Source organism: Tripterygium wilfordii, chromosome 14 (assembly GCF_013401445.1).
Source record: "Tripterygium wilfordii isolate XIE 37 chromosome 14, ASM1340144v1, whole genome shotgun sequence".
Lineage (NCBI taxonomy): Eukaryota > Viridiplantae > Streptophyta > Magnoliopsida > Celastrales > Celastraceae > Tripterygium > Tripterygium wilfordii.
This window is the reverse complement of record NC_052245.1, coordinates 10,592,749-10,619,628: the sequence shown is the minus strand read 5'-3', so window position 1 is coordinate 10,619,628 and position 26,880 is coordinate 10,592,749. Positions and strand designations below refer to the sequence as shown.

General features: G+C 37.0%; 4 protein-coding genes across 4 annotated transcripts; 1 reads left to right on the top strand and 3 right to left on the bottom strand.

The window, feature by feature from the left end:
* Positions 1-573: 573 nt before the first annotated feature.
* Positions 574-6,941, bottom strand: LOC120014386 (multiple organellar RNA editing factor 2, chloroplastic-like). The gene is made up of 4 exons (XM_038866326.1): positions 6,418-6,941; positions 5,805-5,902; positions 5,623-5,688; positions 574-1,225 (listed from the first exon to the last, which is right to left on the bottom strand). The coding sequence occupies exons 1-4, from the start codon at positions 6,933-6,935 to the stop codon at positions 1,083-1,085; spliced, it is 825 nt and encodes a 274-aa protein (XP_038722254.1). The 5' UTR covers positions 6,936-6,941; the 3' UTR covers positions 574-1,082.
* A 1,872-nt stretch (positions 6,942-8,813) lies between these two features.
* Positions 8,814-11,473, bottom strand: LOC120014663 (cyanate hydratase-like). The gene is made up of 4 exons (XM_038866682.1): positions 11,096-11,473; positions 10,911-10,982; positions 10,153-10,261; positions 8,814-9,099 (listed from the first exon to the last, which is right to left on the bottom strand). The coding sequence occupies exons 1-4, from the start codon at positions 11,362-11,364 to the stop codon at positions 9,055-9,057; spliced, it is 495 nt and encodes a 164-aa protein (XP_038722610.1). The 5' UTR covers positions 11,365-11,473; the 3' UTR covers positions 8,814-9,054.
* Positions 11,474-17,061: 5,588 nt separating this feature from the next.
* On the top strand, positions 17,062-21,985 carry LOC120015066 (protein NRT1/ PTR FAMILY 5.2-like). The gene is made up of 4 exons (XM_038867276.1): positions 17,062-17,289; positions 18,374-18,591; positions 19,975-20,540; positions 20,963-21,985. Exons 1-4 carry the CDS (start codon positions 17,139-17,141, stop codon positions 21,840-21,842), a joined length of 1,815 nt encoding a protein of 604 aa, XP_038723204.1. The 5' UTR covers positions 17,062-17,138; the 3' UTR covers positions 21,843-21,985.
* Positions 21,967-25,793, bottom strand: LOC120015067 (protein unc-13 homolog). Its single transcript, XM_038867277.1, has 5 exons — positions 25,102-25,793; positions 23,969-24,853; positions 23,408-23,863; positions 23,104-23,290; positions 21,967-22,984 (listed from the first exon to the last, which is right to left on the bottom strand). Exons 1-5 carry the CDS (start codon positions 25,678-25,680, stop codon positions 22,005-22,007), a joined length of 3,087 nt encoding a protein of 1,028 aa, XP_038723205.1. The 5' UTR covers positions 25,681-25,793; the 3' UTR covers positions 21,967-22,004.
* Between the last annotated feature and the right edge of the window lie 1,087 nt (positions 25,794-26,880).

The window sequence follows — 26,880 nt, the reverse complement described above, 5'->3', positions numbered from 1 at the left end:
AAAAAAAAATGAAAAACAAACACCCTCAGCATACAAAGTATAGCATTTTTCACAACATAAACTGATAGCAAATAAATAATTATATGAAATTCCACCTAAAAAATAAAGTGTGAGGGCTCCAATTATTAGTTACAATTTCCCAAAAAAAACCATTTTATATCATGACCTATTCAAGTTCAAGAGTTAAGAATTAAGGTGTTTAGATTTTAGTATTTAAGATTTAGAGTTTAGAATTTAAGATTTATAATTTTCTTTTAAAATCTATTATATTCTATATAAACACCAAATAACACATTTTAATAACACATTTTAATTCATGCTTTACTATATTTTTTTGGAGAGAATTGTAGCTACAAATCCCCTAAAAAGAGAACACAAATCCGAATTTCAAAGGTTTGTGATGTGAACAACATTAATTAATAAAATACATCTTTCTCAAAATAATAACAGAAACTAAACATCAAAACCAACTTATCCTAGCAAGTGCTTATCAAAAAAAAAAAGTGTTTAGAACTAGAGCTTCGCCAACAAATACAATTCAAGGCTACTTAACCTAAAGATACAGTGATTATGTAAGAGGAAATCTCACAATTCTTCATTATAATAAAGATAGCCTGCCAAAGTATCCTATCCATTACTCCTATATTATATGCAATCATCACCATCTAAACTGTTTTCCAAATCAAGACAGAGAAACAACCAATATTCAAGAGGGGCAAAAGAATAAGAGAGGAAAAAAAAAAAAAAAAAAAACTCTTCCTAATCCTACATACATCATATTAAACTTCCATTATTCATTCCTTATTAAATTAAGTGTCTGGTAGTGAGCACAAATTGATGGCATGCGATATTTATAACCATATTCGACTAGCCTAAAGTAGAACTAAATCTGACTTCTTCTAGTTGGACTTGATGAACGACAACCACCGGTCCATTACCATAGTCTCTGACCCTTGAAAGCCAAGTGCCCTCCTTGGTCGACCACGAAAACACAACAGCCAAACATGGATGGAGGCCTTCACAAGGTCACACTTCCTCTTCTCTACCTTGTTGTCTATACAGAGATCCCCTTTTTTAATTTTTCATCGCATATTTTCCCTGCGGCGAGCATATCGGGTTCTGTCATTGTATCTGGGGCGGTCTCTCTCTCTCTGAGGCTGTGGCTCCACCCTCCTCTGCCTTTCAGGTGGTCTTTGAACTATCTCCCCGTTCACTAACAATTCAGCTACAAGACAAGGTAATGAAGAATTTATCACAAATTAGAAAGTTTTACCACTATTAGCAAGACATTATACATAAAGTTGGGCACCAGCAACAAAAAAGTAGCATCTTTAGGCAACAAACGTAAAATCAAAAGCCATTTCTAGATAACAATATTTTCTTTTTCAACGAAATGCATGTAGACAACTCAAAATCTAAAACAAGGTACACCATTTTTTTTCATCCAACACCCATTTCTAAGCCCTTGTCTCACAAAAAAACAAGCTAATTTCTCTAGTCCACTGTAATCTTCACTCGGCTTTAAAAATGGAACTTTTAGCTAAAATTTCCCATGATAGAGAGCCAAAACTGAATGCGTATCACCACATAAATTTCACTTATATTGAAAAGAGACTTGAACCAGTTCAATAGGCTCACAAACAGCCTTTTCATTTGCAGAGTAATGCACTACGGTATCTTAACATGTGAAACAGAAATGATTTTTTAAACAGCTTGTGTATCCTCCCCAACAGTTGTCAACTCCAAAAGCTTGAAAGTACAGAAAAGGTTGGAAAGGATCTCGATGCGAGTCCATAAGCATTCAAAGCTAGGAAATGCCTACTTAAGGCTAATAGATTTGTAAAGATTGACCAAACAAGGGTGTTTTGGTCCTTTGGACAAGTTCCAGAAGAACCCCTCACCTACACATTAAACTAATGTTTAATGAAGCCACAAAAACTTGTAAATATATAATCCGAATTTCATATTTCAATGGATCATTGGATAGGCATCTCTACTATGGAAGAGACCAGGAAAATCAACAGGTAGATCATTACTAATTAGAGATTTCCTCTAAGCCTAGAACTTTTTCAGTCATGCAATTTTCTATTAAAACCTCTACAGCTCTTCCCTCAAAAACTGGTTATTATCTCAGTCATGTTCAATTTCAATAAATAAATTGCAACATCAATAACAAAGATCGATCCAAGCTGTTCACCCAGTTTCGAATTCCTAAGTATTTGAGAACCAACCCAAACCAATCCTAGAACCAATTACGCAAATGGTAGTTTTAAAAGAGTCTTACAACAATAACTGAATGAACATAAGACACAATCAACAACCCACACACATGAAATCAAACAAAGAAACAACCACTTGGAAGGAGATAAAAATGTCAAAGGATTTCTAAACACCAACTCCATTTCATTTAATGCATAACAAGGACATAGCTGCAGTTGAATAGCCAATAAGGCAATAACACAGAGGGAACATAACAGCAATGCAGAAATGATAACAATGCATCATTTATTTGTACATCTGAAATGATTCCACAACTCTACATAGAGTAGAGATACAGAACAGGTTGAGAGGATTTTTTATTTGAGTCCATAAGCATTCAAAACTAGAAATTGTCTACTTAAGGCTAATAGCTTAGCCAAGATGGGAGGGGAAATAGGCAACATAAATATTAATAATCTGGGCTATACTTTAATGAAACCCAGAAAAACCAAATATAAAGATACACATCGGTTGTGTTGGGCTAACAACCAACCACTTGGAAGAAGATGGAAATGTCAAGGGTTTCTCAACACCCTTTCCATTACATTTAATGCATCACAAGGAGTCAAGGACTTAGCTGCAGTTGAATACCCAATAACACAGGTAACATAGCAGAATGCAGAAATGATCACAATGCATCACTTATTTGTACCATCTCAAATGATTCTACGACTCTACATATAGACTAGAGGTGCAGAACAGGTTGAGAGGATTTCTGATTTGAGTCCATAAGCATTCAAAACTATAAATTGCCTACTTAAGGCTAATAGCTTTGCCAAGATGGACTAGAAGCATTAGAGTTCGAGGGAGGGGAAATAAGCAACAGCAAATTGGTAACCTGTGCTATTCTTTAATGGAACCCAGAACAACCAAATATAAAGATACACATCAGTCGTGTTGGGCTAACAAAAAACCACTTGGAAGAAGATGGAAATGTCAAAGGATTTCTATATACCCTCTCCATTTCATTTAACGCATCACAAGGTCTTAGCTGCAGTTGAATACTCAATAACACTGAGGTAACAAAACAGTAATGCAGAATTTGTACCATCTCAAATGATTCCACAACACTCTACATAGAATAGAGTTACAGAACAGGTTGAGAAGATTTTTTAAGTGAGTCCATAAGCATTCAAAACTATAAATTGCCTACTTAAGTTTAATAGCTTTGCCAAGATGGACTAAACCATTAGAGATGGAGAAATAGGAAATAAGCGACAGAAATACTATTAACATCTGCTATTCTTTAATGGAACCTGACCAACCAAATATGAGGATACACCAGTTGTGATTCACATTATTGGCTACTTCACAGCAGAAAAACACAAAACAATCAAGATACATTTCATGACAAGATAAGGAAGTTAAAGTCTAGTCTTGCTGGTTATCCAGTTACCAAAATCAACAGTTGATAAGTTAAGCTGTCATGCAAAATAATTTAAGTAGTTGTTGCCGAAAATATTTACAGGAAACAAGAATGCAGAGGATACCGATACTATTTTGGCAGACAGTGTATAAATCTTGGGTCAACAAATGTATATCTGGGAATCTGTAGCTTTAATTAGTATCAAGCATGGTTGCAAAAATCGCTAGTCGGCTACTAGGCGGTTCGCAGGGACTAGGGATTAATCGGATTAATCGGGGACTAGTCGGAGATTAATCGGATTAATCGTTTTGAGTTTTTTTAATTATATATATATATATGTAAAAACACAATATAAATGAAAGTAATACCTTGAACTAATACCTTGAACACATATAGATTAATGACAAATTCTTACATACAATTATATATATACAATATATAATTTATTCATCATTTTTAAAAAATAATTGCAATTGAATATATACAAAACATTTTTGTGGTTGGAATTCATGTAATGCCAGTAATGGAACCGGGACTACTAAACAATATTAGATTTTGTGGTTGGAATTCATGTTAGAACAAGTGGCAGTGTATGTTAAAAAAACATTTTTGTTTGGTTGTTCTGTAACCACGAGGATATCACACTGCACATATATTAATATATTATTATATCACAATTCACAAACATTAACTAAACAGAGGCGTTGACCTGTGACTAGCTATAGAGACGCGCGTCATCGACAAACTAGAGAGACAAGTCGTCGACGAGAGAACCCAGAGAGACGCGCATCATCGACAAACCAGAGAGGCAGAGTCATCGACGAGAGAGAACCCAGAGAGGCAGAAAGCCGACGACGAGAGAGAACCCAGAGAGGCAGAGACCTGTCAATGAGAGAGAACCCAGAGAGGAGAGAGCCGTCGACGAGTGAGAACCCATAGAGGAGAGAGCTATCGACAACAGAGAACAGATCTGTCGCAGATCTGCCGCACAGTGCTTCACAGATCCTCCGAATAGGCCGACTCGCCCCGACTAGTCGGTATTTAATCGGGTCACCGACTAAGTGGCTCCATTACCCTCTAGTCGAAGCGGCAAGGCTCGACTAGCGACTACTCGGCCGACTAGTCGCCGACTAGAGGGATTTTTGCAACAGTGGTATCAGGTTATAAGAACATAGGCAATACAAGGACTCTCTTTTTCAACTTAAACATATCAGGCCATAAGTATACGACAAATTAGTAAAGGAGGAGATAGTCACCAAACTCGACTCACAATTCCTATTTATCATGCAAGGACTCTGTCTTCAAACCTCAAGTGAGCACAAGTTGTGGAGGTAGCAGAGCAAATATTACATTTTCTTTTTCTTTATTGTTAAAAAGGAACATGCAAATGCAGCTGCAGATATCAGAAATAGCAACCACAGCCCAGAAACCGAAATGGCAGAAAAAACCTTGGACATTAATTCATTTGTATTGGATGCCACCAAATTGCATACCCAAGATATAAAAGTTTGGTTGTCCTAGGGAAATATGTACACTGGATTCTATGGATAAATGCCATTTGCACTTAAAACCTGATTATGAGTGGGGCACAGCATCTAACAGCTTCATGCACATATAAATTAAGAGGATTGATAAAAAAAAAATAACATTAGACGCCCAACAAAAACAGAGGACAAGGGAATTTTGTGATGTGAAAGTAGGACCGGTACACATAATTGAGATGATAATGTTTCATCTTCAATGATCCGCTTCTCCATGAGGAATAAACTCTAAAGCACAGAAAACTCAAAAGAGACACTTGATGTCAGTACATTAACATTAAAAGCTAAACATTGCAAAAAGCCTCTTAGATTTTCCAAGATGGACCATTACAATACCCTTTACATGGACATTTTGCACGAGTATGAGTCTATGACACAATATATGCAAATTAATGTGTGGTATGACTGACAATACAGATCAACAAGTTTTACTCTTTGAAAAGCTTATAGACTTACCCCCATAGTCCTTGTATTCAGGGTCAACATAAGAGTCTGGAAGCACAAAGAGAACACCTGGTAGGCCTATTGATGAAACAATCACTCTATCAGTACAATCAATCAACCAAACGAAACAATCTACAACTGAAAAAACTTTTTCCATCAAAAAAACCTACTAATGAAGAAAGTTCAGAAAATACCATCAAGCTTGTTTGAGGTTTCCTCGTCAATTTCACATCCAAATCCAAAATACCTCTCACACGAAACATTGTAGATTTTCTTCTTGGCTTCTTCCTCACTGAAACAGAGAAACCAAAGAAACACCAAAATAATCAATGAAATAACAATTGCATGCATCACTTACAAAAACCACATTCACACACACTGCCCGAGTAATGATAGTAATATACCAGAAAGAATACATTCACAATAGCATAAATTAACAACAAACTAATAAATTAAAAAAATAAATGCAGGAAATCTTCTAATGAAACCATAACACTTTCCAATTACCAAGACTCGAATATAATTTATTAGATTTCCCTCAGTGTCTGCCGTTCAAAAATTTGTATGGAAAAAAAAAAAGAACTGAATAAAATTCTTGAACTCGCAATTATTTCAAAGCCAAAAAAAAAAATTAGTAACATAACAGTCCTAAACTTTAGAAGAAACCAGAAAGCAGAAACGGGAAACAACAGCACAATTATAAGCCAAAAAAGTGTTGCTTTTAAGAAACAATGCATAACAATCCATCAGTTCCCTTTATTATCCAATACATCCTCGAGAATCAAAGAGTTTAAAAACCAAAATTACCTTCCAACGACTTTAGCAAGGGTTTGGATGTAACTATCAATCATCTGCTGCTTGGTAGTGCCCTCTGCAGGCTTGTCCATGACAATGAGCCAGTGCTCATAGTCACATCCTGGAAAAAGCGGAGCCATCTCCGTAGGAGGTCGGTCGCTGAAATTGGAGCCCGAGTTGAGGGGAGAGTAGCCAGAGTTGCCAGCTCTGTTCACCCGGCACCTAATGATAGCGAAACGGGAGGCAGTCTGACCAAACTGGATAGATCGGGCGGCATGGGAGAGAGGAGTAATAGAACGACGGCATAGAAGGGGAGATGAAATTGGAGGAGGACGGGTTATGGCGGTGGTCGAGAGGAGGCGCTTGGGGAGTATAAGAGAAAGAGATAGGTTGCGCATGACAGTGGCGGTTGGCGAGCGAGCTAGGGTATGTGCCATTCTGGGAATCGAGAGTGAGAGAGGACCTGGGGCTGGGGAACGGGGTTTTAGAGAAGGGAGGTTTCGAGGGATATGGGCGGTATTTAATTTCATCCTCGACTGACCTGGGCTTGCATAAAATATTTTGGGCTTTTCGTGGGCTTTTATATGATAAATTTCTTTTATAAGTATGGATTTAGCCGTTGTACTTTATATTTTGGATAAAAAAACGGTTGAACTTTTTTTTAGATCAAACAAACCCCTATACTTATCATAATGATACATGTTAACCCTTCCGTCTAAGAATCGTTAAAAATGTTGATGAGGCCGTTAAGTGATTTTTTTTCAATTCATTTCTTACGTGGTGTGTATGTGGATGTCACCTATTAATTTGTGACACGTGACAAATTTTAATTTATGATTTTAAAAATGAAAAAATAATAAACAACATTCATCTTCTCCGGCGACAAAGAATGTCCAGCTCCATCTCCGACGAGATCTGCAAAAAGGCTTTCTTCAAATCGGACCACTTCTCGCCTAGAAAGCACAATCAAATATACAGGAGAGATAGGTAGGTCTCTGCCAGAAAAATCACGATGTTAAGCCTGCAGCGGACTTGTTCTTCTTCGAAAAGGATCCATATCCTTTTTTGGAAAATCACGATGTTAACCCGACAACGGACTTGTTTGGACATCGATTTTTATAGATCGAAGATCTCTCTGTTCAACTACACAAAACATACACTCAGTCAAACTGTAATTCCTTTAGTTGTTTGAAATTTAAGTGGTTTCTTTGGGATTGAAAATTGATTGAGAAGAATTGCTAATTTTAAAGTTGAATTTTTTATGCTGCCACTTGCTTTTGTAGTGGTCCAGTGGATGTGTGCAAACACAGGTGACGAAGGGAGGAGGAGGAAGGAGAGGGGGGAAAATATTTAGGGCTTTTAAAATTTAATTTAGAATTTTTTAATTTGGCATGTTTTTTGATTTAAGGTTTTTTTTTAAAATTTAACGGTAACATTACACATCCATAAAATAAATATCCATAAACTTACATAAACATATGACATGTCTATGTGGTTTCTATAATAAACTTTATTTGTTTTTTTTTAATCTATGTGGCTTGTCTATTTGGCTTGCCACCTAGATTATGTAAGTTTATGGATAAGAAAATTATGAACATATATCATTTTGATAAATTTAATAGGTATTTTGATTTAAGTGACATGTCATTTACATATGAATTTTTTAAAAAAAAAATCAAAGCCACATAAGATATTAGGGTCCACATAAGCATTTTTTAACGATTGTTTGACAGAAGAAGTAACTTGTATCGTTTTGGAAGTTGAGGGGTTTGTTTGACCCAAAACAAAGTTCATGGGCTTTTTTGATCCAAGATGTAAAGTAGAGGGGCTAAATCCATAGTTATCCCTTAAAAGAATAATATTAATTTTATTATTAGTTATTTTTAGCCTATGAGAAGATTCAAATTCGATTTTACACAATTTATCTTGTTATAAAAAATAAAAAAAAGGGACCCCTACTTCATGTCTGAGTAAGAGTGGCAAAACTCTGTCCGATTCGAATGACCGAATTTGTCCGATCCGAATTAAACCTAGTATGAACATAAATTATATATCCGAAATCTGGGTCCAAATACAAATCTTTTGTCTAGTTTAAAATCGGGTCCGGATCCAAACTCATAAATTTTGTTTGATTTACTTGTCCGAACCCCAATTCGGATTAGATTATTGTCCGGATTTAAACCAATTCTGGTTTAGTCAATTAAGTACGTCTGAAATCTAATCCAGGGATGTCCGATCCGAAACCGACTCGGAACCTGATTTTTGCCACCCTAGCCTGAGTATTAAAATCAACCTCCAATGGAGTAGCCGCATTTCCAACTCAGTTTTCATTCAAAATAGGCCTATGAAAAGTCTCGGGCATAAACCCCCTAATGTATTTTGTTTGTTTTGTGTAAAGAAATTCTTGCTGCACAAAGAAAAAATGAACACAACATGTGCTCATTTCTTATTCCTGTAGATAATAGTATTACAATACACGCTTTGATCATTACAAGTGTACCTTACACAAGCAGCTGCTATAAACCAGCATTAGCTTACAATACTAATACACACTGAAGAAGAAGGTCGTACTGAGAACTTGTACGTAAGCAGAAATGCATTATTATATCTCACCCAACATCTCGCCAAATCTTCATGACGGATTCATGTTTACTTCAGTGATGCCTTTAGTCGTGAAACCATATTCTCCGATTTCTGCAAATGACATGGAAAACAACAATGAACATTCATTGAAAACTCGAAAATTCAAGTGGGATTCTAGCTAATTGAAAGGATCTTTTGATCAATGCATAGATCATTTCGATTCCATTAGTAACGAGGATTCGGAATATCACACACATTGATCAATCAAAGAGGGATTCAACAACTAAAAAGAAAGATCGATTCTTTGGGATCATTCCTTCCTTCAAACTGAATGAACAAAGATAGAATTAGACCCATTCCCTAAATGCCTTTCTAGATATTCCACAATGTCCCGACTATTCGCAGAACGTGAGAAGGAGATGAATACAAAACTAACAATCCAAATACAAGTATATACATATGTGATATTGTCAGTCTCACCTACTTCCAGCGGGCACGAGTTCAAACTCTGTGGACTTTGTATAAATTATAGCAAGCCTTGACCAGGCCGAATTTCTGTTTATTCCCTATTGTTTTGACATTTTCAAGTTCTCAAATTACTCGCAAGCGCATGAACCGTACAGAAGTATAGCTCAGCAAGAAGCGGTCGATCCCACGAAGACGTATATGAGAATAATTGTCTACCCAATTAAATTTCCCTAATTTAGCAAAAACTTGGTATTGTGATGATAATTAATCTCACAATTATAAAAGATTAAAGTAAATAATTCAGCTTCTAATCTTACATTTTTAGGACCTTAAGATATTTATAAAAGTGAAGTGTAATCAAGTTTGTCCTACATGCTCATAATTGAACTAAAAATATTGGTTTTCTTTTGCAGTTTTGCCGTAGAGTTTTAAAGAATACGACTGATGACAAACTAATACTCACAGAAAGGAAAAAATTTTGTTAATAATCTTGAAACAATCACTTTTCATTAAACGATAAATAGGGGGACAAAATAATAAGAACACTATTCATAAAGTCATGGGTGCAAATCCTGCTAATGTTAAATGTTAACAGATGGAATTTTGAGAGGCACCTTATAAAATATGTTCTACTTGAAGCTTGAGTTTATCATTCTTCTATCACTTAGTACATAAACAGAGTTAATGACGACAAACCTGCTCAGTGTGGGGCAGATACTTCCCGTCAAATGTCAACACAACACGATCCTTTCCATCAATGCCTTTAACTTTGTCAACAGAGCAGTAGAAGTCTATAGCTGACATACTTAACAAACCAGAAAGGGGCCATTAGTTATGCTGAAAAGAGAAAATCACTTCCAAAGATATATATTTTCTGGCTCAAATGTAAAATACATTGCAATAACATATTCCAATCCATCCTTTGCGTAACATTATATCAAGTCTCTCAGGAAGACAATAGCCTTCTAATAGATCAGCAGCCGATGTCAAAGTTCATATCAGCGTGAATACGGAATTAAAGGAATGACCAGCAGATATATTGTTGCAAAAGATCTAGGAATACATAATACGATGTTACTAGTGCTATGTAGCTTACTTGACTTTACTCTCATTCAACAACTCAAGAAACCATCAAATTGCTTTTTGGGTTGGCTGCCAACTCTCTCATATTGCTACTGATCCGATGATCAAACTAACATTACATGTAGAGATTGCTGGTTCTACTAAAGACAAACATGAGATTCAAACAAGTTTCAAGGACTACAAAACATGTGAACTACTATGTAACTGTATCAATTTGCACCCACTAGAGGAAAACACTATATTGGCATTCCAGACTCATCATTAATTTGATTATGGCACAAGAAAGAAGTACCAAAAACTCAAGATAACAAGGATTGTGAACCAAATGTTAAAAACAAACTTAAGAAGAAAGACAAGAGTGAAACACCTACATGCCATCACCAAAATCTTCATTGATAATTTCCTTGATGCTCTCCCCAAAATGCATCACTGCTTCATTCAGCCTGCCCATTGAAAACAAAAAAAAAGCGACTCGTTAAACAATTCCCAATTGTCGAATACCCAATCATATTCAGTAATTCATAACACATAAATTACCAGATAGAAAATAGTAAACCTGTAAATAGCAGGATCTTGGATCAAATTAGGGTCGTAGGACCTCATCGGTGGCTTCATCATCTCTTCCAGAAGCTCCTTCGACAGACCAGGCAGGGCGGCCTCCAACTTTTTAGCAGTATCAGGCTTCAATTGCGCCTGGCGCCTCAGTAGTTGGGCCGCATACACGTTCGTGAGCCCGGTCTCTTCTGCTATCTCACTGTAGGTCTTGCCGGACTTGAGTTTCAACGCCAGTAGGCGATTGACTATGGTCGTCTTTGTCTCCTCCATTTCAAATCTTCAATTTGTTCTCTCTCTCACTCACTCACTCCCAATGTCCCCTCGAGAATATATAGATTTCAGTGGACCTCAAACGTTATCTCTTGTATTAGTGAGTTTCGTAATGGACCGCAGGGCCGGCGGTGCATTCCATTATTACACTTGGACACACATGAGGCGGCGGCGGCGGCGGAGTGCTGACTGCTGACAGAGTTGTGGGGGTTTGGGTGGGTTGACAGGTCCAAATCAGGTAGATGGGCCGTTGAGATAGAGGTCCAAAAATAATGGGCTATCAACTAGCCATACTGGAAATAGACGAGGCCCACATACTTATATAATCATAATCGGCCCATAAAAAAAAGAAAACAAAAAACGGGCCCAACTGCCCACTTCCTCGAGAAAAGTTTTCTGTAAAAGAGAGAGAGAGAGAGAAAAGGTTTCTAACATTGTTGTGAATTGTAAGTGATCTGAGATACGTCTTGAATCTGATTCTCAGAAAACAAACAAAACGTTAGACGACAAAGATGATGAAGATGAAAAGGATCTGACACTATGAGTCACTTTCACTTTGGATTTATTTAAACCACTTTTCTAGTTTTCTTGTATTGGTGTTTGTTAGATGTGTGGTATAATATTTGGTGCATTGAGAAAGAATTTCTAATTATTTTTCCAATCCTTGTTAATTAATCAAATGATCTATCATTAATTTGTAAAAGAGAAGACTTTCCTTGTGAATATTATTAATTCCATCAATAAAGTCAATTAATTCCACCAATAGTGTATCAGAGAGCTTATATATCTCGGGTTCACATACAACGGTAAAGCAACCACAACGGAATGATTTTAAGGGTGCATGGATACGGATACCTTTTGTTGGCTTATTTAATGGGCACCCTAAAAATAATACCTTCAATGGTGCAATTTTATTATCCCAAATTTAATGGGACGAACATGAACCAATGGAGTTTGCAATGCCCCATGTTTGCTTGTTTGTCGGGCCTCACAATAAACATACTTACATCTACACCAAAATACATACTGGGCATCACCTATATTACACCAAAAATTAAGTCAATAAATTTACATCATTGTACAAAATATTTAATTTGTTGGCCTATCCCTATTAGCAAAACACATCCCCAATACATTTTGTTTGCCACTTGGCCCCAAAAATTTATACCACTGTTAACAATAGATATTTGAAAATAAAATAATACATGTAAAGTTGTCAAGTCAGGCAACGGGGTACAAAATAAACAATACGTGGTCGCATGAGATAGCGCAACAAGAAGAGGAAAAACATTGCTGTCTTGGTTATCAAAAGTAAAATGTCGGTTCCGTTTGGCAGAGTTTATTTGTTGTCAAAATAAATTGGCTTATAAACTCTAAAAAAGTATATTTAAAATTAATTTAAAAGAAATTTTTTTATAATATTATCTTAATAAGAAATAAGAAAAAAAATGAAAAAAAAAACAAACATAAACTCTAAAATAAGTGTTTTTTGGAGTTTATGTGGGGTGTTTGGCAGAGCTTATAAGCTTTGTCAAACAAGTTACGATGTCGTCAAGCAATCTTAAGATTAGAATTGTAATACCATAATTGAAATAACTATAGCAATGTGTGTATTTTGTGACACTGGATAAATTCATTGGTACATCTTCTCAATAGTCTTGAAAACAAGGAGGCCAATTGGATTCTTGGTAGACATATGTAGGCAAGCGCAATGTAATGTATAATGACAAAATATAAAATGAAGGAAAATGATAACGGGTGTCCTTAACGCACAAGATAAGGATGAAAAATGTGTATTGGAGTCTTAAAATGCCATATTAGAAGAATATGTATTTTAATTACGTGAGAGTGTGTTCATCCCATATGGTATACAGTGATTGAAAACTTAAAATCCTTGTATTGTGCGTTAAAGATACCCATCATCTCTTTTTTTTTTTTTTAATGAAAGGTCGGTGAACCTGATTAGATTAGAGAAATCCAATACAAATCGACATATTGTGGTGACTATCTCCACCCGAAGGTGGACGAAACAACACTTCAAGAGAAAGCACCCACGAAGAGACCAAACGAAATACTTACACCTAAGACATACAAACAATAGACACTCCAACTAACACCTGCAGAGCAGCAAAAGAACCTAAAATAACAAACACTCATCCAAGTTCAATATGCTTGTCCCTTGCCACGGTGGGGATCAAATCCATTGGAACTTTTGGAAAGAAAGAGAATCCAGGCCTTTCCTAATTAACCATTAAATGAGCCGCTACATTGGATTCCCTACACACATGCGAAACACACCAATTATCGGTACACATGCATAAATGAATTAACCCAACACCTAAAAGAAAATCGTACCACCTTCCACTTCATTATCATCATGTGATGTCTCCAAAAGCGGAGGACTGCAATTAATTTACAGCAATTAAATTTTGGCATTTGATGTGCAACTCGTGGAATTATCGGGTGTTTGGATTGAAGGATTTGGGGGAAGGGAAAGGGGTTTCCTTTTAATTTCTTTATTTGGATAGTTTATAAAAAATTAAAGAGATGGATTTGAAAAAGATTGGGATAAAGATTTCATTAAAGGGAGAGATTTGGAGATAATTAGAGGGAAGATTTATTCCCTTCCCTTCCCCCAAATCCCTCATTCCAAACACACTAGTGTCAGGGGTGCACATAACCCACATGTGACCCGACCCAACATTGACAACCCGACCCAACCCGGCTAATCCGACCCTTACCCATTTAGATGAGGGTTGGATAAGGGTTATGTAATGTGCAACCCGATCTTGTATGGGTTGGTTATGAGTTATGGTACAACCTGACCCTTATTAACCCGACCCAACCCTTAATGACATGCAATTCTATATCACTAAGGGATTAATAGTTAATACTTGATAAATCTTAGTAAGTTAATAGTTAATAACTTAATATTTGCTTATCAAAAAAAAGACTCAATATTTAATAGAACTTTCCACCATTATTGTACTAACTAGTCTACTGTCCAATACAACCTGTACATTTTCGATTAAGAGACTTCTTAGTTTTTATTTTTTTATTTTTTTATTTTTTATATAAACAATCTATTTGATCAACATTGTATAGATGTCTTAAATGAGATTATGAAAATATATATTATTATTTATTTGTTTCTGTAACTATTTAACCTTTACATTTAAATGTATATTTAATATAGAAACCTTCAACCCGGCCCAACCTCAAACCCAACCCAACCCGACTCCGATCCAACCCATCTTCAGATGAGGTCGGTTGAGGGTTGAAGAAAACCTCACCCGACCTTATGCGTATCGGATGATGTATCTCTCTAAACCCAATCCATATGTACCCCTGCTTAGTGTGTCTATGACTCTATATATATATATATATATATATATGAAACTTAAAATATTTCAAAATTCAGCTACGTAATGTATGAAAAGATTGACACGATTAATTTATCAAAAGTAATTTTCAAGCTTCTAGAAGCTGCTCCAATATGCCCTGTTGTTAGTCAAATGAAGGACAACAATAATGTGAGATCACAATTTCTTGTGCTTGGATTTTTCTCAGTAAGTAGGGATTCTGATAAGTGAAAGGAAGATGTACGATGCATGTATTCTTCCAACATTAAATATATAATTATATTTAACATATGTAAACGGTCAAATTAGGCAATCTAAACAGAATAGGAAGAAGAGAGAGAGCATATATATATATATATATATATATATATATATATATATATATATATATATATATATATATATATATATATATATACTTATACATATACTAACCCATCGTTAAATGTGAATGGATAAAAATCCTATGCCGATTCAGCACATCACGTAACACAGGAAGAGTTACAAAGAAGCTTTCTCACGTCAATCGAGGAGGATTGAAATCCAAACGAAGTAAGATTAAGGGAATCGTTGCAAATCAAATTTCAAACAATGATATCAAATGGGGAATATGGGATAAAAAAAATCTAAACAGATGCACTCCACAGCAACTGTAAAACGAACATCAGACCTGTGAAGGAGGTACGCACTAAGAATTCACTACTTTGATTACTCTGATTTCTCTCTAAAGAATACTTACTTGAGCGTCCGAGTATTCCTGGGTCACGAAGGACCGCCTGTTTCCATTCTTGCAAGTTGGAGATTCACCGTCTACGTCGCAATCTGAACCCTACCTGTTGACGTGTGGGTTGTGCAAATTTGCATCGACCATAACATAATGTAGCATTTCCTCTAATGACCAAATTAATATATGTTGTATCTTAGTTAACAATATGCTATACTTATATATATATTTAGGAAAAATACAAAACAAGAACACAACACAAGTGGAGAAAATAATGAGTAGAAACAAAATCTGTTTGCAGTAATAAATGTAGAAATGTTGATCAAGAGTAGCGTTGAACATTGTTTCTTTAAGATTGATTTGTCCCCCACTATTGTTTCTAGTATTCGAACAAAAAATCTCTGAGGATAAAATGATCTCCCAACAAGAAAGGAATTGAGCAGCCCTTCTATATGTCTCTGATGGAACCAAAATATATAATTGTCCTCTCTTGTATGTAAATATACTTGACTCGAATGAATGAATAATTGATCTGTTCTAATCTATCTCTAATCTCTACATAAAATACTTGAATGAACTATCTATTCATATAGTTTGTGGGGACTCTTCGAAAAAGCTATTTGTCCCAACAACTGGGATCCCAGTTTCTGAGGTGTATGGAAGAGATCAAAAATGCAAATGATGAGCCCCACTTATACTTTTAATCTCCTACATACACCTCCGCAACTGAGATCACTGGGATCCCAGTTGCTAGGACGAGTAGCAGGGTTGGGGACTCTTCACAAGAGACATCATGTAACGGACATGTCTTTCTAATCAATGATAATGTTTTTTGGAATGAAGAGTTGCATCCATACCAATAGTCACGTCTTTTCAATTCAAATGAAACGGTACAACTCTTTTAAAAAGATGCAACTTTAACAATCGTAGCTATTCACAAAAAAAACACATCTTTCAAATTAAAAATTATTTTCTTATTCACATTTTTTTTTCCAACAATATATTAGAGCAATTGCAATGGGAACAATTTGCTGGGCTAGCAAAAATCAAGACTGGATCTCATCTCTATTACATAAAAAGTCAAGTCAAACACGTATCTCAATACAACTACATCAACAAAACACATCTCTCAATATAGCCACATCAGCAAAATACAAATTGCTATACATTTTTCCTTCCCATCCAACATGCAGGCAAACAAATTCTCATTCCCTCCATATTGTACACAATAAAACTACACCAAAACACAATTTTCCAATACAACCACACCAGCAAAACACATCTCCCAATACAGCCACATCAGCAAAACACAAAACTCAATACAACCACATCAGCAAAACACAAAACCTCATACATATTTGTTGGCACAGACAAAATAACACCATTGCAAGTGCTCTTAGCTTGGCACATAATTCTCCTCTCAAGATTTAAAAAAAAAAACAAAAATAGATGGAAAAGAAAAGAAAAGAAAAGAGTGAGGGTCATTTAAGTCTTTTCCAAAAAATAATACAATGTAGAGAGAGGAGAGAGGAGAGAGGAGAGAGGAGAGAGGAGAGAGGAGAGAGGAATGGGTATTTTAGCAAATTAAGGAAGATATCATGAAACAGAGAGAGTAGTATAAAAAGGGAGCAGCACAGAAGCAAAACTTGTGTGATTTACAAGTAACAAAACAAAACTAATTTAAGAGTATGAAGAAAGAAAGAAAAAGTTCTGGAGTGGAAGGAGGAGGAGAGCAGCTGCAGGGAGATGATTATACACAAGATGGGACTGTGGATCTCAAAGGAAACCCTGTCCTTAGATCTAAAAGAGGAGGATGGACTGCTTGCTCCTTTGTTGTCGGTAACTCTCTCTCTCTCTCCCTCCCAGAAAGACACCAAACGTTTTTTCCATGGAAATCAGTTCTTGCTGTTTCATCATTACATTAATTATTTTTTCCATAAAATATTTATGATATTAGACTCCATCAATTAATCCTTTTGAAATTCACATCATCTTTTAGTTTTTGTCTTTTTTCTTTCATGGATGTATGGTTTTGTTCTGTAGTTTATGGTAATAATAATCATTTTGTTATTTTACATGTTAGTTATGTTATGAGTTGATATGTCCACATCGCTTGGTCAAGCCAAGTGATGTGAGTTTAGATGAGCTAGCTCCCCTCTCACATGAATGAGACATTTTTCTTTGGGCTTAAGTACCATTAAATGAGACGGTTCAGGGAGGAACAAAGTCATGTGAGTTCGATATATCCATGAGAATCAGTAAACTTAAGGCGGACAATATCATGAATGTGAGTAGCGTCTTCAACTAATAATTCATCTCTCTTTTCCAGTAAAATCAAATTTCAATATATGGGTTGTCCTAATTTTCAGAATTTACACTTGCATTCGTTATTAATGGAATATAGTATAATTATAATAAAATAATATTATGTATGTAGGGGTGTAAACAGTCGATTATGGTCCCTCTTTTTTGGTTTTTTGATTTTTTGATATTAATTTAATTGACCGATTGATATGTTCGATTCGATTTGATTATATCCATAATTTTGTAAGTCTAATATTGTGGATGGATTCTATGATAGCTTCAAGGTATCAAAGAATTTTTTGGTGGTGCTAGAATCATGAAAAGAACATATACATTTTCTTCATTGAAAAGTTTATAATCAAAGCTGCAACTGACAGTTCTTTACATAAAGACGATTCCATTTTGCATTTATTGATTTGGACTAATTAGTCAGGAATTTCAACTCTCTCCTAGTCATGGACTAACAAATATCAAATTATCTTTGAAACTAGACGCTATTAATTAAACAACACAACAATGTGGACTTACCGGCTCTTATCATCTCTAAGACTTTTACCTATTTTTTTTGACTGCTTTTGTTGACTTGTATGTATGAATATATATATATATATATGCACAGTGTATGAGGTGTTTGAACGGATGGCTTACTATGGAATCTCAAGCAATCTTGTACTCTACTTGACAAGGAAGCTCCATCAGGGCACGGTCAAGTCCTCCAACAATGTCACTAATTGGGTTGGGACTATTTGGATTACACCCATTTTGGGTGCCTATGTTGCAGACGCTCATCTTGGCCGCTATTGGACCTTCATCGTCGCATCCGTCATCTATCTCTCAGTACGTATATATACACACACACACCTAATACATACATACATATATGCATGCATGCATACATACATAAATATCAATATATCATCGCAATGAATATTTCAGTTGCATCTAATAATGGGGATGGAGGGCTATAATTCTTTTAGATAGATTGACTACACTTCTCCCTCAAAATCATATTAATCATGGTTTAAAATGTGTTATTGAGTATTTTAGGTGTTCATATACAATGCTAAAAAAAAAACTAAAAATCCTAAACCCTATTAGAATTTTTAGCTCATATACATCAATAATATTATCCACTTCGAATTGTTCGGTTCCGGTGGATATATTTAATCCGCACGACTTTGCATTCTCAGGAGGTCACACGTCTCAATAGTGCTCTCGCAATGCTTAATTGTGAAGTTAATACGAGATGTTTTCCTCTAAAAAAACACATTGTGAATGGTAATGAACTGGATTTTATATATATGTGTTAACAAACCCTAAATCTTAAAACCTAAAAAGTCAACTTCACAAAGCTTCCTATAGGTCTTTGGCCCATGCAATGATACATGCAAGGAAATAACATCAAAATTGTTGGACGTAAGAGTTGAACTTAAAACATCTACGAAGAATTTAAACCACATTTATCGTCCCAACCAAAACTTATTTGTTGCTTAAATCATAAAAATATCAAACATTAAAACCATAACTACTAAATTCTAATATGTAATCTTTGAAAAAAATTTAAAAATTCATGATTTAACATAATTTTGATTACAATGGATAGAGCCGTAGCCAAATCTAATTAAAATAATTGTAGCCCAGCGCCTAATAATGATAATGAAACACATTTTTGTTTGTATATATAGATATATATGACTTTGGGATGCGTGATTGATTAATGTTCATTGTCTAGTACATATAAGATAACCATTACTTTGACGGACGACAATAGGATTTTTGTCATTGTTCATTATAGATTTGACCTAGGAATGGATCAAATAATTTTTTTTTATTGGTTCAGATAGAGCGTTTGAAATCTTGACTATGAAATATATGCAACGCGACAGTCGGTAGGAACCTGTCTTGTTCAATATGAGCTAGTAGTCTGACCCAATGACCACGACTTTCGAGGGTCACAACCCACAACTAGATCTCAGGACCTTGTTCCATGATCGAAAATGATAAATATCTAGTGTATATCTATCAATTATTTCAATTATTGAGTTGAATATACAAAATTAAAATGAATTCGTGGACTTCACAAGTTTCATATTATTAAAATGAAATCACGTGCGCACAATTCAAGTGTTACTATAAATGTTCGATAATTTCGTACATTCTGTCAATTTTGCAAATTATTGACTGAAATACCCTTCTAACATTTGCTGAATTACAATACAGGGGATGTCTGTCCTAACACTATCAGTCTCACTACCAGGACTAAAGCCGCCTCCTTGCCATGACACCAATTTGGAGAACTGTAAAAAGGCGTCGACCCTTCAGTTGGCGGTGTTTTACGGTGCGCTCTACACGCTTGCGGTGGGCACCGGCGGAACGAAGCCCAACATTTCAACGATCGGAGCAGACCAGTTTGATGATTTTGAGCCGAAGGAGAAGGCGCATAAGCTATCTTTCTTTAACTGGTGGATGTTCAGTATTTTCTTTGGGACACTTTTTGCTAACACAGTCCTTGTTTACATACAAGACAATGTGGGCTGGTCTTTGGGTTATGGGCTTCCTACTCTTGGGCTTGCCATATCGATTGCTATTTTCTTGGCTGGTACTCCTTTTTATAGGCACAGGGTGCCTGCAGGAAGCCCATTTACAAGAATGGGCAGAGTCATAGTTGCTGCTATAAGAAAATGGAGGGTGCCAATTCCTACTGACCCTAAACAACTCTATGAACTTGACTTGGAAGTGTATGCCAATAAAGGGAAGTTCAGAATTGATTCCACAAACACTTTAAGGTATGTATTACATATATATACACACACACACAATGTTCAGGTGCAGAAAAGTTACGGACTCCACTGTTTTTTAACAAGTGGAAACCCCACTTGCTATTTCGCTTTCAGAACTGCTCAAGAAACAGAGTCCATGTTATAGATATCCGCACCATTACGGTGCTGGAATATGAGTGTCCGATCCTTATGGACTAAACAGAAAGAACCGGTCTGTAAATCGAGTGTGGGGTGTGGAATGTTTTAATCCTTTTGCTCCAGGAGGAATAGCCTCTCATCATATTGCTGTTGCAGCAGGGACATTGGGCATATTAGTAGGGCTATTTCATCTTAGTGTCCGTCTATATATATATATATATATATATATATATATTAGCATTAACATTAACAACTTAGGCTATATTAATTGGTGCCCTTTTTTTTTTCAGGTTTCTTAACAAAGCTGCTGTGAAAACAAGCTCAAACAGTCCATGGATGCTATGCTCAGTTACACAAGTAGAGGAAACAAAGCAAATGTTAAGAATGATTCCAATCTTGATGGCAACATTTGTTCCGAGCACGATGGTTGCTCAGATAAATACACTTTTTGTGAAGCAAGGGACTACTCTTGATCGAAGAATTGGGAACTTCATCATCCCCCCTGCAAGTTTAATTGCATTTGTTACCATATCATTGCTTATCTCTGTTGTTCTATATGATCGATTCTTTGTCCCGTTCATCCGAAGGTGGACGAAGAATCCTAGAGGGATCACTCTCCTTCAAAGAATGGGGATTGGTCTTGTTTTTCACATCATGATCATGACAGCTGCATCTCTGATTGAGAATTACAGGCTTCGCGTGGCTAAAGATCATGGATTAGTTGAAAATGGAGGACAAGTTCCATTGACAATATTCATTTTGCTTCCTCAATTTGTGCTTATGGGAATAGCTGATGCATTTCTAGAGGTGGCAAAGATTGAGTTCTTCTACGACCAGGCCCCGGAAAGTATGAAGAGTCTGGGGACATCTTACTCAAGTACAAGTCTTGGACTTGGAAACTTCATTAGTAGCTTCCTCCTTTCGACAGTTTCTCGCATCACAAAGGAGCATGGTCACCATGGATGGATCTTAAACAATCTGAATGCTTCTCATCTTGACTATTACTATGCATTTTTCGCAATATTGAACTTCTTCAACTTGATTTTCTTCTTGGTTGTGATCAAGTTCTATGTGTACAAAGCTGAAGTTTCGGATTCAATGGTGGTTCTTGCTGAAGAGTTGCAGGGGATAAGATTGCAGGGTAATATCCAAGAAGAGTCCAGGATATAATCTATGGTGTTCCCTTTGTTGACAGATTATACAGTTATGCAATCTATGTCATACAACTGAATTTGGATATACAATGTGTTCCCTCTCAATTTCCTATCTTGAAGTCAATATACAATAATGCACCAAAAAATATGCTCCCTTCACCAGAAATGTACAATTCTTTCATCTTCTCTTTGCCAACTGGAATGTTCTCTTCAAGAACTGATTGGCTGCTCGATCGTTCCTGTAGCACAGCACCCTTAATATTGTGTTTGGATCAGATCTATTCCACCTTCCTGTTGTTGGAGGCATCGGTAGTTTTTGGCCTGCACTGACGACTCCTATTCCGCTGGTTTCACAGGTTGCAATGCTAAAATCTTCCATTAATTGCTCAGAGCATTCTCCCATTAGTGTAATCACCCCTTCCACTGTCTCCGCCTCTCTGTCCACCACATCTTCAGAAACTAGTCCTTCTCCACATGTGCAGAATACCCTCTTCAAGCTTTCAAAATCCTCCACAATCATCTCATGATCAGATCTATGAAAGACTCTAGAGCATCCTCCAGCAAGTAAAACCATCAAGTAGGCTTCAAAGGAGGCCTTCATCACTTCTTTCACTGCTAATGCCTGGGCTCGGTCTGTGATAATTGCAGACAAGAGAGTGATGTTCTGCTTAAGTGTCCGCAATGCAGGCCTACCTCTGGAATTTGCAACATCACCAACATATAGACTTTCATAGAAAACAGAATTCGAGTCGAGGAAGATGAGGCGATAAGCAGCTACTTCTGATACATGTTGACAGGCAGATAGAATAGCCGACTGTGCAAAATCAAAGTAAGAACAAGAAGAATTGGCACGTTTCCTACGGCCATTGCCAAAACGGTGACGCGTTGAAGTAGTTATTTTGGGGGAGAGAGCGAGCGTCTTGTCAAGGGAATGCAGGTGTGAAAGAAGATAATGCAAGGTGTTGAGGCGGATGTAGAGGCGTTGTGTTCCACGACTTGTTGAGGGCCGAGGGTGGTGGCCTTCATTGACTCCAATTGTATGCATTTCATCTCCACTCACACTGCAAGGGCTAGCTCTTTTCCATAGCCTTAGGAACTTTGAGTCTCGGTTGCATCTGGTTAGTGGGGGAAGTATTGGAATATAGCTCTGCTTTGTTCCTGCAAAACATTAAAGATCCAACAAAAAGAGTCAAATAAATTCAGGAAGTCTTGCATTAGATTCCTCGCCATGTGACATTAGTTACAATGAAATAGATCAGAAAGAAGTGTGTTCTTACCACATGAGGCGACGAAGGATGTGTACTCCTGGAAGAGATGCTCTAAAGCATCAGCAAGATCATGAACCAAATCCTCAGTAATTCCAATAGGGATTTGGAAAAAATCATCCACAGCTTCCTTTGCGAGTTTTATTAGCTCCACAATGGACAATGCATATGGCTCGGTTTTGGACTTTGGATTCCATGTCTGCAAGAAAAAGATTGCAAAGGAGCACTCTCTAGTATCAAGTACGAATATGAAAGACATTTTTTAGTATTCTAAAGTTTTATATCCCTTTTCAACTCTAAAGAAACACATGCTTACTTCGGATTCTTTTGCTCTGTTAAGATATTCCATCCATGTCTTCAACCTCTCCTCAATCCATTGCCTCAAGAGCCTCAATATGATAGAATCAACTTCATATGGATCCATTTCTCTCACAATTGATTTGCCTCCATCATCACAATCTGTGGAGTCCTCAACAACCATTTGAACCAAGACTTTCTCTAGTTTTGCTGCCCTTTGTAACACCCCAACTGTCTCATTCGTGAGTGTCGTGGTCCCGGCTAGGTATTGTTTTAGCACCACTCCATAACATTGGTGCAGAGTCACCGCCGCAACACTAGCTGCAATCGGATGCCATTTCTTCAAAATAGGACTGAAACTTTCCCTCTCTTTCAATGCCAAATCTTCTGTTTCTTTAGCTAAACGAAGTAAAGCTTCACTTGCCTCTTCCTTCACTTCTGCAGCTTCACATTTAGCATTTTCGTTTTCAATTACCTGTTGCAATCAACAATAGGGAAGCAAATATATTAGAGGGACATTGTAATACTGTTTTTGGTATGAAACTAAATGAAAACATGAAAAATTAAGTTGTGCACGCACCTTTGCAAATGCATTCTTGACAGAAGATCTTATATAGTGATCGATGCGATCCCCGGATGAATCCACTACCTTTGTGTCCCCTTTATCTTTCCCTTTCCCTTCTGTGATTGTAACATCTTCACCTAAAATCTTCGAAGCCGACAATACCAAAGGAAGAAGGCTCTCAATGAGGCCAGCATTTCCCCGATGAAAATAGTCATGATACTGAAGCAACCTCTTCTCTGCCCATCCATGCATCAAATTCAAAGCAGAAGACAACATCTTCACATACACAACATCCCAGTCCGGCTTTTTGGCATAATTCGCCACCTCAGTCAACATAGCATGAGCAGCACAGAGAAGGTCCGGTTCTGTTTGCCCTGTCACTACATATTGCTGAAACAGAACCCATGTGAAGCACAAATTGTGGATAGGCCTATTAATCCCCAATGTAGACCATGTCTTCTTCATGAGCTCCAAAAGCTCATCAACCTCATCAAGAACCAACGTTTCGTCTCTGATATCAAATATTGATTGAAGAAGTGAAATGTAGAGGTGGATGTTGAGAGGGAAGCCGTCAGCCCAATGACAAACATCAGTGGGAGTTCCATTGGCACTTCTCCATGACAATGAGACTACACTGTTGCAGAGTGTTCTCGTGGTGTCTGAGTTTTTGCCAGTGTCGATTGGTTTAGTCTCGCTGGCTCGGATTATTTCACGCAGGCGCATTGCATATGTGTTGGACTTGTCTAGAGGGATTGATGGGTGGAGGAGGAGACCGGCTTCAATAATCTTGAGCTGACGCTTCTGCCATAGATGGTATTCATGCGAGTCATTGAACTCTGATGGTTTTAGGTGGCGAAGCAGCTCCAGTGGAAGGATTATGGTCTCTGCTCTTCTTCCCATCTGTAATCCATGTCAAATAAAGATTCTGTTACATTTGAAATTTACTTGCAAGCAATATGTAACTCAATTCATCCACAAATTCAATATATCATCAGAAAAAATAATACATTTTCCAATAATGACGGCAAATCCAAAGAAACTGGCCTTGTTGAATGTATCTTTCAAGCACATATATTGGTCAATTATTGCTCATATTGCACGTAAAGAAAATTATATATATATGTATGTATGTATGTATGTATACGTACTTGGCCAACGAGGGTTCTCATGAGAGTTTTTCGCAACCTATTGTCACTCTGCTCCGTCACCCTCATCTGTTGCCTCATTATCTCCGCTGAAGTCAGCGGCCTTCTAGGCCTCAATGGTGGTGGGACAGTGGAAAACCCCGACCCTGGGCTCGACCCTGATCCGTGCGAATTCGGTGACGACGGGGCAGACCCTCCATGCCCGCTTATCCCCGATCCGATACTCGACATTCTCCGCGAAGGCGACCTCCTCAGCATTTTCAGACCCAATGCCCGCTTTATCCGGCTCGCTGGCGTCGTCACAACCGAATTCGCCCGCCCACCCGGTGACCCAGACCCTGACCCTCCACTACTTCCATCCCCTGACCCGCCATTATTGTTATTGTCATGGTTGGAGTAAAACGTGATGGCATTGCGACCGCCACCGAAGCCCGGGGAGGAGCGGCAGGCCGTGAAGAAGATTTCATATGCCGTCTCACGTACGTCGTCACGGTCGATTCCTTCAAGCTTCCCGAAAGGCCAGTCGAGCTCCGTGTCGGTGGTGGGGCTAGAAACGGAGTCCCGGCGGGAGTGGTGGGCCATGGAGCTGGAGCGCTGGGTGGGGGGACAATTTCCGGCGACAATTGGAATCAGATATCGGGCGGGAGAGGGTAGGGAGAGGTGGGCATTTCTTTTAAATTGAAAGAGAACAATGTTTTTTTGTTTAGGTTGTTATTACAGCGATTGATTGTATGTTAAGACAGACACAGAGAGAGAGAGAGAGAGAGAGAGAGAGAGATTGGTTAATGACAACGCTGTTCTGTTATGCGAGGAAAACAAGGATGATAATAGCCTTTTTTTTTCCTTTGCAATTCCGTGTATTTCTGCTTTATTTTCTTTTATTATTATTATTATTATTTTACTTTGCAGGATTAAGGAATAAATCTTCAAGTTAAGAACTCTCATTGTGTCTACAAATGGACATATCACATAGTAAAGATCGAGAAGGATTCCAGGACCTCTCATTTAATTTACTAAATTTGGATTTCACATTCCATTGTTTCAGAATCTATATAAAATATTAGTAATATATGACCATGATTTCTTAATTTAGCTTTAAGTAGAGACATGCCAATAGTCAAGCTAATGGTCATGTGAAATTGGGCATGGGAACGACTCCAATTCTTGGCGTCAATTCTCTATTAAAAATCATCTTAAATCATGATTTTACTTTTGTAAAATGACATATTAGAGAGTTTAAGAGTTAATAATTAGTGTTTAGGGTTACAATATCTGCACACTCTCCCTCTCTCTCAAGAAACTTTTCTCTCCCCCTCTCAAGAAAAAACTTTTTCTCAAGAAACTTTAGGAGAGCAGCTACCTCCTCTTTGTTGTAGGGGAAGTCGGGATCCGTGCAGTAGATCTAAGTTGTAATTTGTGTGTTTGTTACCTGGTTTCGATTGATAGAGTCGACTCGTTGGACAGTGGTTCGGCGGTGTATGGTGTAATCTGGTGTCGTCCAATAATGTCTGGTAATTTTTGATTTAGTGTTTGTGTTTTATTACTTTATTTGTGTTTTTTTAGTTCTTAGGTTGTATTCCATATTTATGGCGGCCCTGAATGCCCACGGGCCTCAGTTACTCAATTTATGGCTTAATTTTTGGTATTTAGGCTTTAGAGGTTAGAATTTAGGGTTTATGATTTAGAATTTTTTTTTTCAAAATCTGTTATATTCTAACATTATAAACACCAAAATACTCAATCAAATTTTTTAACTCATGATTAAACATGATTTTGATAAAG

Excerpts from the sequence above, each read along its gene's own strand:
- LOC120014663 (XM_038866682.1), bottom strand. The coding sequence starts at position 11,364 with ATGGAGGAGACAAAGACGACCATAGTCAATCGCCTACTGGCGTTGAAA. Across the intron at positions 10,983-11,095 it reads CAAGATCCTGCTATTTACAG|GCTGAATGAAGCAGTGATGC; the intron begins GTTTACTATTTT and ends TTCAATGGGCAG. Across the intron at positions 9,100-10,152 it reads ATCTGCCCCACACTGAGCAG|AAATCGGAGAATATGGTTTC; the intron begins GTTTGTCGTCAT and ends TGTCATTTGCAG.
- LOC120014386 (XM_038866326.1), bottom strand. The coding sequence starts at position 6,935 with ATGAAATTAAATACCGCCCATATCCCTCGAAACCTCCCTTCTCTAAAA. Across the intron at positions 5,903-6,417 it reads CTTGCTAAAGTCGTTGGAAG|TGAGGAAGAAGCCAAGAAGA; the intron begins GTAATTTTGGTT and ends TCTCTGTTTCAG. Across the intron at positions 5,689-5,804 it reads AACCTCAAACAAGCTTGATG|GCCTACCAGGTGTTCTCTTT; the intron begins GTATTTTCTGAA and ends TTTCATCAATAG.
- LOC120015067 (XM_038867277.1), bottom strand. The coding sequence starts at position 25,680 with ATGGCCCACCACTCCCGCCGGGACTCCGTTTCTAGCCCCACCACCGAC. Across the intron at positions 24,854-25,101 it reads TGAGAACCCTCGTTGGCCAA|ATGGGAAGAAGAGCAGAGAC; the intron begins GTACGTATACAT and ends CATGGATTACAG. Across the intron at positions 22,985-23,103 it reads ATCCTTCGTCGCCTCATGTG|GAACAAAGCAGAGCTATATT; the intron begins GTAAGAACACAC and ends AATGTTTTGCAG.
- LOC120015066 (XM_038867276.1), top strand. The coding sequence starts at position 17,139 with ATGAAGAAAGAAAGAAAAAGTTCTGGAGTGGAAGGAGGAGGAGAGCAG. Across the intron at positions 17,290-18,373 it reads TGCTTGCTCCTTTGTTGTCG|TGTATGAGGTGTTTGAACGG; the intron begins GTAACTCTCTCT and ends ATATATGCACAG. Across the intron at positions 20,541-20,962 it reads GATTCCACAAACACTTTAAG|GTTTCTTAACAAAGCTGCTG; the intron begins GTATGTATTACA and ends TTTTTTTTTCAG.